This window comes from Schistocerca americana, chromosome 2, assembly GCF_021461395.2.
Source record: "Schistocerca americana isolate TAMUIC-IGC-003095 chromosome 2, iqSchAmer2.1, whole genome shotgun sequence".
NCBI lineage: Eukaryota > Metazoa > Arthropoda > Insecta > Orthoptera > Acrididae > Schistocerca > Schistocerca americana.
The window spans coordinates 1,017,484,069-1,017,503,215 of record NC_060120.1 but is presented as its reverse complement, the minus strand read 5'-3'; the positions used below and the strand labels follow the sequence as shown (position 1 = coordinate 1,017,503,215).

General features: G+C 39.8%; 1 protein-coding gene across 1 annotated transcript in view; it reads left to right on the top strand.

Annotated features, from left to right (window-relative positions):
• The window catches only part of LOC124596374 (mitogen-activated protein kinase kinase kinase 7-like), a 147,157-nt gene that overhangs the window by 33,951 nt on the left and 94,059 nt on the right, over nt 1-19,147 (top strand). Inside the window, exon 4 of the mRNA XM_047135487.1 lies at nt 4,249-4,391. Coding sequence (XP_046991443.1) covers nt 4,249-4,391 — 143 coding nt within the window. The remainder of the gene's footprint in view (nt 1-4,248; nt 4,392-19,147) is intronic.

Below are 19,147 nucleotides of genomic sequence, written 5' to 3'. Positions count from 1 at the left end.
ACAGCTGTTATCCATTTTAGTTTACTTATTCTTTATGGCAGACAACGGGGGGGGGGGGGGGGGGGGGGATGTTTTGTTAAAAACATGCAATAAAGCTTTCAAGAAATCTGCTGGAGTTTTTAGGGCTTGTACTACAGTGTGCCAATGGCAAGTTTACTTCTGCTGTGCCAATGGCCAGTTTACTGCTGCTAATCATGGCAGAACAAGATTATACTTTTTTTTTTTTTTTTTTTTTTTTTTTTTTTTTTTTTTTTTTTTTACTGAGCTATCGTCGGTGTCTGTAAGAGATTCCTGAGTTTAAATAGAAATATTTTTGTTATTTGTTTACCTGGGTTCTATATGTCAAAATTATTTCAACAATTTTGCCCCTCTAATTCCAAACAGCAACTTTCAAAGAAAATATATTGTATGTTCACGATAGAGAAAATTAAAATCATCTGTCTCTAAATGTCAAAGAAATTTTAATAAGTATGCAGCAACCTCCATGAATTTTCTTACTCCTCAAAGGCTCTTACCTGCAATATAGTTCTCTAATTTATTAAGCATTTTGATGCAGGATTTCTTTAGGCTATGTTCTTTCAAGGAAAAACTGTAATATTTCTCCCTTCTGACAGATAAATTAATAGCTTAACACTCAATAGTTTTTACCTCTCTGCTATTTACATGTTTTATATGTAAGCCATAAATGTTTATGTTCATGAAAAAATGTACATTCACTTATACTTTTAAGAACAGCTTTTCTTATAATATTTTTACTTGTTATTTCATCAGGCAACTTGTCACCCCCACTACTCACATTAAATTACCCTTACTATTTTTAATTTTTGCAGATGTCGATAAACATCTGGCTGAATTCTATAGACCTTAAATTGTTCAAACACAGACCACCCTGTGGTAAACAGTCTGTGGTTTTGAAATGATTTGGATCTACAAATATTGTTGCTAGTGTATTACGCTCTTATCTGGTTTGATAGTTTATTTTGTGTGCATATTTATCACTCAGTGTTCTATGGATAATGGTACTTATGGCTACTTGTAGTACCGCAAATATGTTTGTCACCATTTAGATCACACTTCTTGTTTCATTGATGATGATTTCTTCACTACAGCTTTGTGGTAAATGTGTTCCCATATGGGCAAAAACTGCTTTTTAGTCAGTGTTAGATTTAACACTTCCTCTTTGGCTTTGTTTTGCTTACAGTATGTTTTTCAATTGCATATTTAGTTGATGAGTTTTTATTCCTCAGTGAACATTGATAGTGTATCTTGAAACTACAACATTTTAAATTGTGAAACCACTGATTATTATAAAATCATTTTAGACACTTTGTTTTGGAATGTGTGCACCATTTTTAGTGCTCCGTACCACAGTCAGTAAAAACAGAACCCTTATGGGGTCACTTTGTTGTCTGTCCAACTATTAAGTCACCTTTATGTCAGGAATAGGTAAGATCCTTTAGCAGTGTAAAAAGTAAAGCTTCTAAGTAGCGCAATAAAAAAAGCCATTTGTGTCAAATATTTTGATACTTGCAAACTCACTAATCAAAACCTATAGGGTACTTCCTGTTGACCTAGAATCATGAAACGTGGCAAGAAGCAAGGTTTTATAGTACAAGTAAAGGGAAAAGTCCGAAAACTGTTATTTTGTAATTGTCTCATGAAAAAAATATTAATTTGTTATTCATTAACTGTCTGTGTGTCCATTTGTCGAGATACTTTTTCTCAGAAATGGATAGACATAAACTGTTGGAATGTATGTCACATACTCTGGTCAAAGGTCCCATGACTGTGTAAAAAAATTTAAGCTTCTGTGTGAGTGGGTTTGACTGCAGTCTCATCTGATTATGAGTGAAGATAAACCTGAAGGTGCTCCGGTCTTGTAAATACCTAATTACTCTCACCTTAAAGATATTAATGGGGGGGGGGGTATCAATTAGTAAAATAGCTACTTTTAGTTTCAGTGGGAATTTAATCCTGTGGTTAAATTTCAAAATTCCTTGTGGTTTGTCAAGCATCAATATCTATTACTCAGTTTCTATCATGATTAAATTACTTTTATTATTATAATTTAATAACTTAAATGACTGAGCACATAGGATCACAAAAAATTACGCTCACTGATCTTTGAACTTTGATTCCTCTAACTCAAAGACTACTCAGCAGCGGATTTTAAGAAAGTTTAAATAATTGTGGTGCCAATTAGTGTAGCGTTTTAACATGGCTCCAGAATTAATAAAGTAAATGCAAAAATTACAACACCAAATCTGAAATTAAACTAAAAGTTTAACTGTAAAACTTCAAAATTAAAATGTTCTTAAAAGTTCTGGAATTCCGAGGACCAGTATCATGCCAGTATTATCATGTCACTATCGATATCAATAACAGGTAAAAATAATTGAGATTCTTGACTCTTGGGATGGATGCACTATCTACATACATAATTAAGTTAGAATGAAGACATCAGAGCTTGAGTTATACTCACACTCGGCCAATATTTATATACTTCGTGTTGATCCATATATAAGCGTCTGGTGTTATTGTACATATTTTATTAATTGCTGTTTCACCAGGAAGACACTGGGTCTGCAAGATCCTTCATTATCTTACAGCGTTGACCTAATAGCTATTCTTCCATAGAAGTGAAAACATGGTAGCCAGAGCATGCCAAGTCAGGACTGTAGTGATGATGCAGAAGACTTTCCCCATCAAAATTCTTAATTTTCCCCATTGTGACACAAGCAGTATTAGGACGCATATGAGGCTGCAGTTTGTTCTTTTTGTCTACAATGCTCGATGGAGCTTCAGAGATGTTTAGATTTGGACAGCATTTATGACGTGGCCAGGTTCCAGAAAATCAACCAGAATGCAGCCGTCTGCATCACAGAAGACTGTTCATATTTTCCCAGTAGATCAATCTCTTCCTGCTTTTTTCTTATGGCTAATCCAAATTGTGCCATTCGTTATTTTGATGTTTTGTTTACTACTCACCTTATAGAGGCATATTGAGTTGCAGACAATCACAGTGAAAAGATATTTTGATTGTGCCTGACTGCAACTCAGCACCTCTACTATGTGGTTGGATAGCAGTCTTTCCTCCTCATAATATTGGTATTCCTTATTGGGCATACCAGTTTTGGGCTATGAGTCTGTGAACTTTGTAGCTTACAGTCATTAAATACTTCTTGATAACTCAGTTTACTAATCATTCCCTGCACAGCAGTATTTCTGTTGCAAATTTAGTTGAGATTTCGTTGACAGGTGACGTGTATTTTGTCATGAGCTCTTCAAGTCATGTGTTGAGTATCATGGAAACTGTTTGAGGGATACTGCTGCAGAGCTCATCTTGCGTGCTTGTGTTGCCATCTTTGATGTACTTCTTACACATCATAACACTGTTGTCACCTGTGCGCAAATGACCATGTGCAGGCCGAAGTCTTAAGGTTCATTTTTTTCTCTTTGATAAGGATTTCAATGACAGCACACTGCCAAAGCAAAACAAAAGCCGGTGGTCACAAGATATAAGTTAACGACCATGCAATGTGTCAACACATAGTACAAAGTATGTAGACTACATCTACATGTGTGATGGTATGATGTCATTTTAATTATGTCTTGGAACTGCAGTTCCAGCAAGGGGTTGCTTGTGACCTTCATTTTGAGCCTTTTACTTTTCCAGAACTATTTTGTAACTACAGGATGAGTTATTCCATAACACGATATAAAAACTATTGTCATACTCATCTTCTCTTTTACTACTGATCAAGTGTTTTTCCCCACTTTTTTATTAGACTAAAAGACAGGAAATAGGCATAATGTGAGCACTGTTGTATGTGAATGTATGAAATATTTGAAACTATTCTGCTTGTACAGTAGTGGTTACCCCTTTTTAAATAAATGATACTGTAATTTTGTTTATTTTGCTTATTTTTATCCAAGTATGTTTGTCGTGAGACAATAATTTTTAATCAGACTGTATTCACTGGTCTGTTAGAAGATAGCAATAGGATGTGTACATGACAGCATCAGAATCAGTATTGTATTTGTGTTTTCAGAGGTTATTTGGTAGTCTATGCCTCTATAAGCAACACACTTGTCAAAGTAATAGTGATGAAGTTTTCTTATGATTTACTCTTAATATTTTCTTGTATTTGTAACATTATTCATGCTCAGTTATTTACTCAGCAACTGCTTTAGTACTAATCTTTATTTTAACAGTGAAATTGATAGAATCATGTTTTCTTATTACAGGGATCTTAAACCACCAAACCTTCTTCTTATAATGGGTGGAAAAGTACTCAAAATATGTGACTTTGGAACAGCCTGTGATAAGAAAACCTATATGACAAACAATAAAGGGAGTGCTGCTTGGATGGCTCCTGAAGTGTTTGAAGGCAAGTTCCTCTTTTTTTCACTATTAGCTGTAGTGATAATTATTTATACTTTCTTCATAGACATTCATTTTTTGTTTTACATTGTTTCCTGCTAATAATGAAATTGTGTAATTCAGAAGCTAGTCTAAAGGAGGTAATTAACCATATCATTTCTGAATAATCTAAGGATTGAACGTAACTACTCATCAAATTGTTGAGGCTCGAACACATCAACTGGCACACCCACCTGGTCTCTCTCTCCACCACACATCCCCTCCACCCAGGCCCCGTGACCCTAACTTCACTGATCCTGCACTCACTCCCTCCACAGCCTCCTGTTTGCTCTGTTATATTTCCTCCCCCTCCACTTCATTCCTCCAAGCCGTATGCGCTAAGCACAGCTCCACGTGCCTGTGGCCATAACGAGCTCACCAGTGCCATATTTTTATCCTGTGCAACTGTTGCCTCTCCCTCCCAGTTGTGAGCCATTTGTCCCAGACCATCTCTCTCTCTCTCTCTCTCTCTCTCTCTCTCTCTCACTCTCTCACTGCCTCTTCCCTCTCTTAGCTCATGCCACTTGACATTCACCCCATTTTAGCTGCAATATCAGCGCATAGCTTTACATATGGATGTGTTTTGTATAGGTCTGGAGAAGGATTTGTCTGAAACCCAGAAATGTACTTAGTAAACTGTTGACAACTCAATGCGTCTATCATATGGTCAGTTGTTACCTTTACTCCTTAAAATATTCATGTTCGACTAAGAACTTTCCATACCTTGTTCATATCATTTCTGATGAATTCGTCTACTTAAAAATATTTAAAAAATTCAATAAGTCTTTGGGAAATACCATTTAAATTTTGTGGACACAGATACATTATGTGATCAAAAGTATCCTGACACCTGGCTGAAAATGACTTACAAGTTCATAGTGTCCTCCATCGGTAATGCTGGAATTCAGTATGGTGTTGGCCCACCCTTAGCCTTCATGACAGCTTCCATTCTCACAGGCATACATTCAATCACATGCTGGAATGTTTCTTGGGGGATGGCAGCCCATTCATCACAGAGTGCTGCACCGAGGAGAGATATCGATGTCAATTGGTGAGGCCTGGCACGAAGTTGGCATTCCAAAACATCCCAAAGTTGTTTTGTAGGATTCAGGTGAGGACTCCGTGCAGGCCAGTCCATTACAGCGATGTTATTGTCATGTAACCACTCCACCACAGGCCGTGCATTATGAACAGGTTCTTGATCTTGTTGAAAGATGCAATCTCCATCCCCGAATTGCTCTTCAACACTGAGAAGCAAGAAGGTGCTTAAAACATCATGAGCACCCGCTCGACCATGAAATCCGAGTTTTCTCACCTCCCGCTTAACTGTCATAATACTTGCAGTGGATCCTGATGAAGTTTGGAATTCCTGTGTGATGGTGTGGATAGATGTCTGCCTATTACACATTACGACCCTCTTCAACTGTTGGCGGTCTCTGTCAGTCAACAGACGAGGTCGGCCTGTAAGGTTTTGTGCTGTATGTATCCATTCACATTTCCACTTCACTATCACATAGGAGTCAGTGGGTCTAGGGATGTTTAGGAGTGTGGAAATCTCACTTACAGATCTGTGACACAAGTGACACCCAATCACATGACGACATACGTAGTCTGTGAGTTCCGTGGAGCACCCCATTGTGCTGTCTCACGATGTCTGACGACTACTGAGATTGCTGATATGCAGTACGTGGCAGTAGATGGCAGTGCAATGCACCTAATATAAAAAACATGTTTTTTTGGGGGGGAGGTGGGGGGTCCGGATACTTTTGATCTCATAGTTTACCATTAGAAATAAAGCATGAGTATATGTCAGCAAATGTCAATAAAACTGAAATCTGTCGTGTCATTTCGCTCTTACGTTTCTACTGTAACTCATTGTTTTGCTCCAATTGCTGTGATCTTCTTCAGGAGGCTGAACACTGTCAAACAGTAGTTTTGTGTTCCCATATAAAAGGGAGGTTCATCCCATTTGTATGAGCAGGCTGGGCATTATTAAGTGGTATTCATAGTACCCTCAGTGACAGGCAATTGTTTCTGTTTAAGTACTTGCAGTCAGGTTGACAAACAAGTATTAATGGTTGTTGCTCTTATTTATTTCAATAAGTGACATGCTTTTGTGACTTGACTGTGTCAAGAGAGGTGGAGAGGAAACTGCAAAAGGTGTAAAAGAAGTCTGTCTGTTTTATAATATAAAAGCTGCCTGAAATGTAGACATATTTAGCTGTGTCACTTCTGTTTAAAAATCATATTTTATAAAATCATATTCAACATGCATTATTATTTTGTGACTTAACAAAACATTGAAAACATAATTTAAACAGCTCTTGTCTTGATTTTGGCAAATGTGATAGTACTTACATTTAACTTACTTCCCATAGGTTCTGGTATTATTATTATTATTATTACTTTTACTTTGCAGACTTATTATAATTGCTTATTTGCTATCACCAGACCTGCATTGTGCACTGTACAAATTAAGACGTGTTGGAATCATTGTAGTTCCCCCCCCCCCCCTCTGCCCCCCCCCCTCTCTCTCTCTCTCCCTCCCTCCCTCCCTCCCTCCCTCCCTCCCTCCCTCCCTCCCCCCCTCTCTCTCTCTCTCCCTCTCCCTCTCCCTCTCCCTCTCCCTCTCCCCTCCTCCCCTCCTCCCCCTCTCCCTCTCCCCCCTTCATGCATGCATTCCCCACCCCCTCATACTCCCCTTCCCAGTGCATTATCTCCTTCAATAAACTTAGGAGAGTAGCCATAAAATTCTAATTATCACCACAAAAAAAGATGGTGATGGTGTTAGTCTTTCTTACGTAATCACCATAACCCAGAACCTTTGCCTTTCGTAGTCAAGTGCTCTAACACCTAAGCTACCCTAGCATTACTCACGACCCGTCCTCACAACTTTGCTTGTGCCAGTACCTCATCTCCTACCTGCCAAACTTCACAGAAGTTCTCCTGTGAAGCTTGCAGGACTAGCACTCCTGGAAGAAAGGATATTGAGGAGACATGCCTGTCTGTCAGCCACAGCCTGGGAGATGTTTCCAGAATGAATTTTTCACTCTACAGCAGAGTGTGCGCTGACATGAAACTTCAGGTAGTGGTGGAAGTAAGGGAGTGAGGACAGGTCATGAGTTGTGCTTGGGTAGCACAGTTGGTAAAGCACTTGCCCATAAAGGCAAAGGTCTTGGGTTCGAATCTCAGTCCATGCATTTGTAGAAGGTGACAGTACAACCAGGTAGATGATAACTGAAGCACAGTATTCTGTCAGTGAAAGAAAATTTGTGCACATTGGGTCCCCCGCCAGTTGATTTCAAAGTACAAATGAAACAGAATGGGCCTATATATGCAACACCAAACTATTACAGTGAAAGAGATTATATTTCTTAACACACCATTCCCAATCTGAATCAAAGCAATTATCCATGGAATAGAAGCATTGTTACTCTTCAACAAAGAAAAGTAGTGAGGGTGACAGGGGAGGAGGAGGAGGAGGAGGAGGAGGAGAAGAAGAAGAAGAAGAAGAAGAAGAAGAAGTTGAAGGTGATTGCATCAATATACAATATTATGAATACAATGTTTTGGAGCATGAATACACCGTCACGTTAAGACTGTAAATGCCACTCCTACAGTACTACTCTGGGAACCATGACAGGCCATAGCCTAACGACTTGGACTGTTGACAGCAGGCATGATTCTACTGGATGGCATTTCCCGCCCTCATACAGATAGGCAAATGTAGGGATTATTGCAAAAAAGATCCTTGCTATTTACGGGAAATAAATTCTTGTATCAACTCACAACTGATGTTGGTATCATCAGTTCTAACAATACCTCACTTTACATCCTAGAATTCACATATATTCTCCATCATACGTTGCTGGATTTACACTTGTGGAAGAAAAGATGTTGTTACAGCTACCTGGGGGCTGTTCACTAGCAAAGTGTCATGCCAGGAGGAGGAATGTTGGGGAGGGCTATTCTGCCAGACAGTTTCAGGATGATGGACAGAATCAGCTGTATATTGTGTAAACTCAGTGTGAAGACTACATACAAATCTAACTTTGGTATTCTGATAGTGTCTCAGATCAACAAAGGACAATACAGTCTCACTCAAAATGTCAGGAGTATACTTGTGGAAAAGTCTGTGTTAGAATGACTATACAGTGAATCAGTAGCAGATCATTGAACATAAACTTTCTTACAGATTGGGACAGGTGCAACATGATGCGCTGTGAGATATCGACCATGTAATAAAATTCATCATCGTATAGGTTCTCAGTGTGAAGAAGAGCTACCACACCCATTTGTTCAGAATAGCCATCGAAATTCATAAACATGACAGTAATTTTAACAAGAAAGAAGAAATCGTCAAGACAAATGTATCCTGAATTTCCGTGCTACGTTGAATCACCCTTGCAAATAACAATGGAGGAGCTACAGTGATAATGACTAGGGAAACACCCCCATGGACATCAGTGTGGAGAGTATGTTTAACCTCCACAGTAGGCTCGACTCCAGTGTGCTACCAGTAATGGAGGTGATTCTTTGAGAATTCTAGTCACAATGCCGGCAAAACACTAAAAAAACATCAGCTGAGGCTCCGGAGACAAAAGCCAAAAGGCTGTATGCCACCTTTTTTCCTGGTCTTCTTTCTTACAGGAGAACTAGTTCAGCAAGTTATGCTGGAGGACTTGTGAAACTTGAAAAGAAGCTGTAATGCAAAATTGAAGCTCTGAAGGTTGGTTGTGAATCCTGTCTTGATGACTTAGAGTAGCCTCTAAAAGCATTGACCACAAATTGCAAGGGTCTAAGCTTGAATTCCTATCATGCACTAGATTATAATCTGTCATAAAATTTCAGAATAATGTGCACTCTGTTACAGAGGAAGAGATTCATCCAAGAAACAAGTTGTTGTTGTTGTTGTGGTCTTCAGTCCTGAGACTGGTTTGATGCAGCTCTCCATGCTACTCTATCCTGTGCAAGCTTTTTCATCTCCCAGTACCTACTGCAACCTACATCCTTCTGAATCTGCTTAGTGTATTCATCTCTTGGTCTCCCTCTACGATTTTTACCCTCCACGCTGCCCTCCAATACTAAATTGGTGATCCCTTGAAGTAATTTATTGTAATCTTAGAGAATGAAAATTTTAGTTTTTAAGCAATGAAGAAAAATGTCTGAAGGCAATCATTCATCTGCTGCAGCCCTCGTCTGCCCCTCCAAACCCCCTTCCCCACTCCCCCCCCCCCTCTCTCTCTCTCTCTCTCTCTCTCTCTCTCTCTCTCTCTCTCTCTCTCTCTCTCGCACACACACACACACACACACACACACACACACACAGAGTTGATATTGTTTGTGAGCTGTTGTATAGATAGGCTAATTTGTGCAGTGGCAAGGAAGGGGGGGGAGTAAGAATGTGTGGGACAAGGAGGGCCAACATCACAGTTCACACTCAGCAACAAAATAACACTTAAATAATAACCAAAGTGAGAGAATGTGCCATGAGAGAGAGAGAGGGAGGAACGGAATGTTGTGGAGTAAAATGCATTACAGTATTGGGACAGTGGTGGAGCAATGAGACAAGAAAGATGAGGACAAAGAAGTGGGCTGCCAAGGATAACGGCATGTCACACACTTTAGCAGTTACACTGCAATTCTCACCAAAGAGCTATTTCAGTTTGGCATCTAGCACTCACACATAATACTCAGTGGGAGGCAGTTAATGATACACAGTCCAGTGACCAGTGCCCGATTTGATTACCTACCAGATGGGAGACTGAGCAGTCACCAAAAGGGAGACACGAAAGTGGCTAGCTCAGCTGTGAGTGATAGGATTCTTTGGCTGGTCTATTATTCAGCTGCGACATACTTTCATTTGGTCACATAGATAAGGTCACCTGTGGTCCAGGGGTAGCGTCTTTGATTCATAATCAAAACGCTTTTGGTGGCGAGTTCGAATCCTGCCACTGCTTAAATTTTGATTAATAATCAGCATTGGTGGCTTAAGACTTACGGTATAAGAAGTCACCTTCATTCTGCGTTGTCAAAGAGGGCAGAGGATTGGAGAGAGGTTCAGGGCACTCTCTTGTCCTAGGGGTGAGAAGCTGCCCCTAAAGGCGGAAGAATCAGCAATGATCTACGGCATGAGGATGCAGAAGGCAATGCAAACCACTGCATTAAAAGCACATAACGTTTATCGACAAGACATGTGGCCTGTAATTTAAGAAGTGTCATGGTGATCTCTCCATTAGCAAAAGATTCCGGAATAGTCCCCCATTCGAATCTCCAGGAGGGATCTGCCATAGGGGAGGTTACCATAAGAAGAAGATTGAGTAATCAAAGGAAGGATAATATTCTACGAGCCAGGGCGTAGAATGTCAGAAGCTTGAACATGGTACGGAAGCTAGAAAATCTGAAAAGGGAAATGCAAAAGCTTAAGCTAGATATAGTAGGAGTCAGTGACGCGAAATGGAAAGCAGACAAGGGTTACTGGTCAGATGAGTATAGGATGATATCAACAGCAGCAGGAAGAGGGGTAATGGGAGTAAGATTAGTTGTGAATGAGAAGATAGGGCAGAGAGTGTGTTACTGTGAACAGTTCAGAGACAGTGTTGTTCTTATCATAATCGACAGCAAACCAACACCGACAACGATAGTTCAGGTATACATGCTGATGTCGCAAGCTGAAGATGGAGAGAGAGAGAGAGAAAGTGTATGAGGGTATTGGAAGGGTAATATAGTGTATAAAGGGGGACAAAAATCCAATAGTCATGGGGGACTGGAATGCAGTTGCAAGGGAAGGAGCAGAAGAAAAGGTTACAGAAGAATATGGGCTTGGGACAAGGAATGAGAGACGAGAAAGACTAATTGAGTCTGTAACAAGTTTTAGCTAGTAATAACAAATACTCTGTTCAAGAATCACAAGAGGAGTAGGTATACTTGGAAAAGGCCGCATGATATGGAAGATTTCAGTTAGATTACATCACGGTCAGACAGAGATTCCAAAATTAGATACTGGATTGTAAGGCGTGCCCAGGAGCAGAAATAGACTCAGATCATGATGTAGTAGTGATGAAGAGTAGGCCGAAGTTTAAGACATTAATCAGGAAGAATCAATACGCAAGGAAGTGGGATACATACAGAAGTACTAAGAAATGACAAGATATGGTTGAAGTTCTCTAAGGCTATAGATCAGCAATAAGAAATAGCTCAGTAGCTCAGTTGAAAAGGAATGGACATCTCTAAAAAGGGCCATCACAGAAGTTGGAAAGGAAACTATAGGTACAAAGAAGGTAACTGCGAAGAAACCATGAGTAACAGAAGAACTACTTCAGTTGGTCGATGAAAGGAGGAAGTACAAAAATGTTCCGGGAAACTCAGGAATACAGAAATACAAGTAGCTGAGGAATGAAATAAATAGGAAGTGCAGGGAAGCTAAGATGAAATGGTTGCATGAAAAATGTGAAGACATCGAAAAAGAAATGATTGTCGGGAGGACAGACTTAGCATACAGGAAAGACAAAACAACCTTCGGTGACATTAAAAGCAAGGGTGATAACATTAAGAGTGCAATGGGAATTCCACTACTAAATGCAGAGGAGAGAGCAGATATGTGGAAAGAATAGTCTTAGAAAGATCAGCCAATAAAATATTTGTGGACATTAATCACTGGTTCCTAGCCAATTCTTTGTCACTAAACTTTGAAAAAACACACTATATGCAGTTCAGAACTTGTAAGGGGTGTCCCAAGAGTATATGTCTAACATACGATGACAAGAAGATAGAAGAAGTGGACAGTGTTAAATTCTTGGGATTACAGCTTGATAATAAATTCAACTGGGAGGAGCACACCACAGAACTGCTGAAGCGTCTTAACAAATCTCTGTTTGCAATGCGAATTTTGTCAGACATAGGGGATATAAAAATGAAAAAGCTGGCACACTATGCTTACTTTCATTCCATAATGTCATATGGGATTATTTTTTGGGGTAATTCATCAAGCCAAGCTAAAGTTTCCGGGCACAAAAACGTGCAGTAAGAGTTATATGTGGTGTGAACTCAAGAACATCCTGCAGAAGCCTGTTTAGGGAACTAGGGATACTAACTACTGCTTCCCAATATATTTATTCCTTAATGAAATTTGTCATTAAAAATATATCACTTTTTCAAACCAACAGCTCAATTCATGGAATCAATACTAGAAACAAGAATAATCTTCACAAGGATTTAAAGTCACTTAGTCTTGTACAAAAAGGTGTGCATTATTCAGGAACACACATTTTCAATAACTTGCCAGCAGCCATAAAAAGCTTAACAACCAATGAAATTCAGTTTAAGAGAAGCCTAAAGGATTTATTGGTGGCCAACTCCTTCTACTCCACTGATGAATTTCTTAGTAAAACCAACTGATTTGTATATAAGTACAACATAACTTCTGCACAATTTCAGTGCAGTAATGTGTTCATTGAAAATTTGTGTGTGTGTGTGTGTGTGTGTGTGTGTGTGTGTGTAAGTATAATCTAACTTCTGTGCAGTAATATGTTCATTGTAAATAAGTATTACAGTAGTTGTATTACATGTTTATTACCTTATAAATAAATAAAAAACTTTTTTATTTTAAATTCAGTGCATTAGTATTTGTAAAATGACTCTTAGTGTTCATTAAAAAACGACGATCATTCCACTTGGGGCCTGTGGAATGGTACATTAGCTTATTTGTTTTAGTTGTAAATATTTGTCATGTATTGTTGTTTTTCTGACATGTTCCACATCCTGGATCAATTGGAATGAAAGTAAATCTAATCTAAAAATACATTGAAAGCCTCTGTGAGGGGGAAGATTTGTCTGATGTGATAGAAGAAGAAACAGGAGTCAATTTAGAAGAGATAGGGGATCCAGTATTAGAATCGGAATTTAAAAGAGCTTTGGAGGACTTACGGTCAAATAAGGCAGAAGGGGTAGATAACATTCCATTAGAATTTCTAAAATCATTGGGGGAAGTGGCAACAAAATGACTATTCACATTGATGTGTAAAATTTATGAGTCTGACGACATACCATCTGACTTACAGAGGAGCATCAGCCACACAATTCCGAAGACGGCAAGAGCTGAAGCTGACAAGTGTGAGAATTATCACACAATCAGCTTAACAGTTCATGCTTCCTAGATGCTTACAAGAATAATATACAGAAGAATGTAAAAGAAAACTGAGGATGTGCTAGATGGCGATCAGTTTGGCTTTAGGGAAGGTAAAGGCACAACAGAGGCAATTCTGACGTTGCGGTTAATAATGGAAGCAAGGCTAAAGAAAAATCAAGACACGTTCATAGGATTTGGGGACCTAGAAAAAGCATTCGACAATGTAAAATGTTGCAAGATGTTCGAAATTCTGAAAAAAGTAGGGGTAAGACGGGCCATATGCAATATGCTCAACAGCCAAGAGGGAATAATAAGAGTGGACGACCAAGAACGAAGTGCTCGTATTAAAAAGGGTGTCAGACAAGCATATAACCTTTCACCCCTACTGTTCAATCTGCACATTGAGGAAGCAGTGATCGAAATATAAGAAAGGTTCCGGAGTGGAATTGAAATTCAAGATGAAAATATATCAATGGTACGATTCGCTGATGACATTCCTATCCTGAGTGAAAGTGAAGAAGAATTACGTAATCTGCTGAATGAAATGAACAGTGTAATGAATATAGAGTGTGGATTGAGAGTAAATTGAAGAAAGATGAAGGTATTGAGAAGTAGTAGAAATGGGAACAGCGAGAAACTTATCAGGATTGACGGCCACGAAGTAGATGAAGTTAAAAGAATTCTGCTACCTAGGCAGTAAAATAACCAATGGCGGATGGAACAAGGAGGACATCAAAAGCAGATTAGCAATGGTAAAAAAGGTGTTCCTGGCCAAGAGAAGTCTACTAATATCAAATATCAGCCTTACTTCGAGGAAGAAATTTGTGAGAATGTACGTATGGTAGTGAAACATGGGCTGTGAGAAAACCGGAACATAAGAGAATTGAAGCATTTGAGATGTGGTACGACAGACGAATGTTGAAAATTAAGTGGACTGATATGGTAAGGAATGAGGAGATTCTGCGCAGAATCGGAGAGGAAAGGAACATATGGAAAACACTGACAAGGAAAAGGGACAGGAGATAGGACATCTGTTAAGACATCAGGGAATGACTTCCGTGGTACTAGAGGGAGCTGTAGAGGGCAAAAAGTGTAGAGGAATACAGTGATTGGAATACATCCAGCTAATAATTGAAGACGTAGGTTGCAAGTGCTACTCTGAGGTGAAGAGGTCAGCGCAAGAGAGGAATTTGTGGCAGGCCACGTCAAACCACTCAGAGGACAAAAAGAGAAGAAGAAGATAAGGTGCATTCCTTCACACTAAACTACAAATAGGCTGTAACCCAATGATGCACAGCTTCCTGCTACAGTGAGATGACCATCCAATTAGCAGTGTTTGTGATGCATTGTTTTTGATAAGCTACATTTTAACTGATAGTTTTTCTTATTGAGACGAGAGGCCATTGTGCTAATAGATGTGACCTGTATTTTAGCATATCAAGAGATGAACATTGTACAAATTTTAAGATTTTGTGAAATGTTTAATATACTGTACAGTATTTCCTAAATTATAAGAAACAACGTTTCAATGTGTTGTTGCAGTGGATGGCTCATAAATGTGGGTCTCATCTTCCTAAGTCATTATTTTAGTCTTTATTGTGTTGTTCTATACAGCTTTTAAGATAGGGATAGGGTTTATAGCTTTACATTATAAGTATTACAGTATGGGTAGTTGTTTGGATGAGAGTGAGTCCACTTTGAAATGAATTTCTGTTTTAAACTTTCCACATTTTATTCATTTTAAGAACATTCATCTAGGGCTATTTTAACAAGGGCACTAACAACTGTGCGCAGTCTTAATACAAGGGTCGTCCACAAAGTAAGTCCCGTTTCTATTTCTATCCATGGCAGCACTATGATCGCAGTTCTGGACATGTGTGGCAGTTACTCTGACTCCAGGAGAAGATGTGTACACTATTTTCAGATCACTGCTGTCAACGTGTGCTTTGTAGTGCTTCTTTGTAATGTCAGCCGTAATTGAAAATGCTGCCGCGTGTGAAACCAGATCTGTGATTTGTTTTCTAAATGCAAAGAAAGTTAAACCAAAGGAAATTCATCAACAAATCTGCTACGTTTACGGACAAAATGCTATGAGTGATTCCATGGTTAGAAGATGGGTCAGACTGTTCAATGAAGGACGTGAAGGACCTCACACAATGAATGTGACGAAACAATTCTTACAGGAATTTCACTGGGATGCATTTGATCATCCTCCGTACAGCCCGGACCTCGCTACTAGCGACTTTCATCTCTTATTATACCTAAAATTTGTCCTTTGTGGTCAACACTTCAACGATGATGACGAGCTGAAAGAACATACACAGGCGGCAGCCTTCTATGAAGAAGGCATACAAAAACTTGTGGCATGCTATGACAAGTGGCTACAAAATTTCGGAAGCTATGTAGAAAAGTAATTTAACGGTTGTAGATTTTGGTACAATAAATATTTTTTTCTGTATCTGTACACGTTTGTTTTATATAACCAAATGGAACTTACTTTGTGGATTTGCCTTATATACACTCTCCATTCTTGTTTTCACTACTACCTAATTGGTCTCTCTCCACAATGCTGTTGTGATTACCACTATCAGACTGTAATATATGACTTCACTTTCCCTCTGAAAGTGAAGCAGAAGTGATCATGATCATTCCTCTGTTTGTACTTGATCCAATCTTGATATTGTGTTGACTCCATAATAAATGGGTCTGCTCTTGCACAGTAGTGATTGGTACATACATTGCTGGGCATATGGCACACAAACTGTCTGCTCTGAGCCTTCAGTACAAAATTAGTCAACAGAATGCAACTAAACAGTCAACTGTAAGTCCTGAGGCAATAGTCGTGAAGCAGTTGGGATTTCATCGTGGTAATAAGGCCAGACATCAGTTCAGTCGTGGAGTGATTACTTTTAATTGGCCTAGTTCTAACCTGTGTGTCTCACAACCATGCCATACCCATTAAAATGACAGTTTGTGACATATTCACTGCTGCTGAGGCTATGAATTATGTCTGACCTGCATCAACATGTCTGAAAGTTCTACCCTGTGAAACACAAGCCTAATAGTATTTTTCTGGTATTATAATGTAACCTTACCAAGAGGCTACAGTCTGCTCACAACAAAAATGTGTATGTGATTGAGACTGTGAGGTCTTACCAAAAGTATTCTTTAAATTTGAATCAAGTGTAAGTTCGTAGCAAGGATACCTCCTTCTCAGTTTGGGTGGTGCAATTCTGCTTTGTAGGATAGTCTCAATTGTCATTTTCAGTGATTACTCAACTTTTCCCTATTTTCTTCATTTCCTCAATTATTCCAAATGATAAAAGAATGATAGAAGGAAAAATGTGTGCAAATAAGAAGTCAGTACAATGATTAAAATGATGTGACAAAAGATTAGAAATAAAAAATTACATTTAAACCATTTAATTGAATAAAAATAATGATCAAAGTCATTTTGATAAAGATTTAAAAATAAAAAAATTTCAAAGCAATTGGCAGGATTCAAATCTACAACCTTCTGCATGTCAGGAATGTATTTTGACGACTACGCTAAGCTGCGCTCTCTCTCTCTCTCTCTCTCTCTCTCTCTCTCTCTCTCTCTCTATCTCTATCTCTATCTCTATATATCTATATATCTATGTATCTATCTACTTAAGTAACGGAAACTTCTTTAGATTATTGTTACAACATTGTATAAAATCATTTAATTTGTTTGTTGACAATGTAAGAAAAGATAGATTACTTCCTACTGTAAAGAAGATACATTAAGTTGCAGACAGGCACAATTAAAGGACACTTATGCAAAGCTTGTGGCCACAGCCATCATCAACAAAAGAGAAACAGAGAAATGCACACCATTTATACACACAAGCAAGCACACCTCATGCACACATGACTGCCAATTCCAGCACCTGAGGCTAGACTGGAGCTGTCACATGGGATGGCAGTAGCAATCTGGAGGGAACATGGAAGGGGAAGGGTTAGCAATGTACAGGTGGGGAGACAGAGGAAAGCTGTCTGGCGAGTGTGTGCAGGGACTAGAATGTCAACGGGTGTAGCATCAAGAGGTTGTGAGGCAGGGAGGTGGGGAAAGGAGTGAAAAAGCAGAAGAGTGGGGAAAGATGGGTGGGTGCATTGGCGGAGGGCAACAAACAAAGAGACTAGGAGACAAGAATGCGAGGAGATGTAGGACAGATGGGGTGGAAACTGTTGGGTGGAAGGTGTGGGACAGTATGTTACCATAGGCTGAGGCCTTGATAACTACTGGAGTAGAGAATGTGTTGTAAGTATAACTCCCATCTGCACAGTTCAGAAAAGCTGGTGGTGGAAGGGAGGGTCCCGATGGCATGGGTGGTGAAGCAGCCATTGAAATCAAGCATGCTGTGGTCAGGTGCATTTAGTGCCATAGCATGGCCTAGTTTAATCGTGGCTACAGTTTAGCGGCGGCCATTGACCCTAGTGCACAGCTACTTGTAGTCATATCGCTATAAACAGCTGTGCAGTGGTTAAAGCACAGCAGAGCTGGTAAATGACATGGCTGCTTTCACAGGTGACCCACCCCCTGATGAGGTAGGATAAACCTGTGACAGGACTGGAATAGGAAGTGCTGGGCTGGTGGATTGAGCAAGTCTTCCAGGAGGATACAATTGTTGTATCCTACTTTAGTAGGGTGGGAAGAATCTCTGGTAGGATTCCCCTCATTTCAGTGCATGATGATAGGTAATCAAAGCCCTGGTGAAGAATGTGGTTGAGTTGTTACAGTACAGGGTGATACTGGGTTGATGAAGGGAGCACTCCATTGTGACCAGTTCTTGGGGGAGGGGGGGGGGGGGGGTTGGGGGTATCAGGGGAAATGGCACAGGAGATCTTTCTGAGGACTAGGTGTGGGGCATAGTGCCTGTCTGTGAAGGCCTTGGTGACACTCTCAGCATACTGAGCAAGGGAGTTCTTGTCACTGCAGAAGATGCGCTGCTCCCTGCGTGGCCAGGCTGCATGGGAGGGATTTTTTTGGCATGAAAGCATTGATACCTGTCGAAGTGCAAGTACTGTTGGTGGGTTTAGTATGGACAGTGGTACAGATGCAGCTGTCAGAGAGGAGAAGGTCAGTGTCACTAGGTTGAGGAGGACCAGTTGAAGCAGAGGGAGAGAAGCTGTTGAGGTTGTGGAGGAATGAAGATAGGTTGTTTTGGCCCTAAGCCCAGATCATGAAGATTCATCAATGAACCTGAACCAGACTAAGGGTTTGGGATTTAGGAAGGCTTGAAAGGTCTCTTCCAGGTGGCCCATAAACAGGTTGGCATAGGAGGGTGCATGCAGCTGCCCACAGCTGTGCTGCGGAATACAGTTAGTAAAGTGTATGAGGAATGAGAAGGAATGTCTGGAGGACACTGGGAAAGGTAGTATTCAATAGCGGTAAGACCATAGGCATATGAGGGATGTTGATGTATAGGGACATGACGTCAGCAGTGACAAGTAGGATCCAGGAGATTAAGGGAATGGGGATGGTGGAGAGTCTGTGAAGGATGGGGTTGATATCTTTGATTATGGGCAAGTGATTGAAGGTGTTGGTCATTGTGGGCCGACATTCTTTTGGAGGG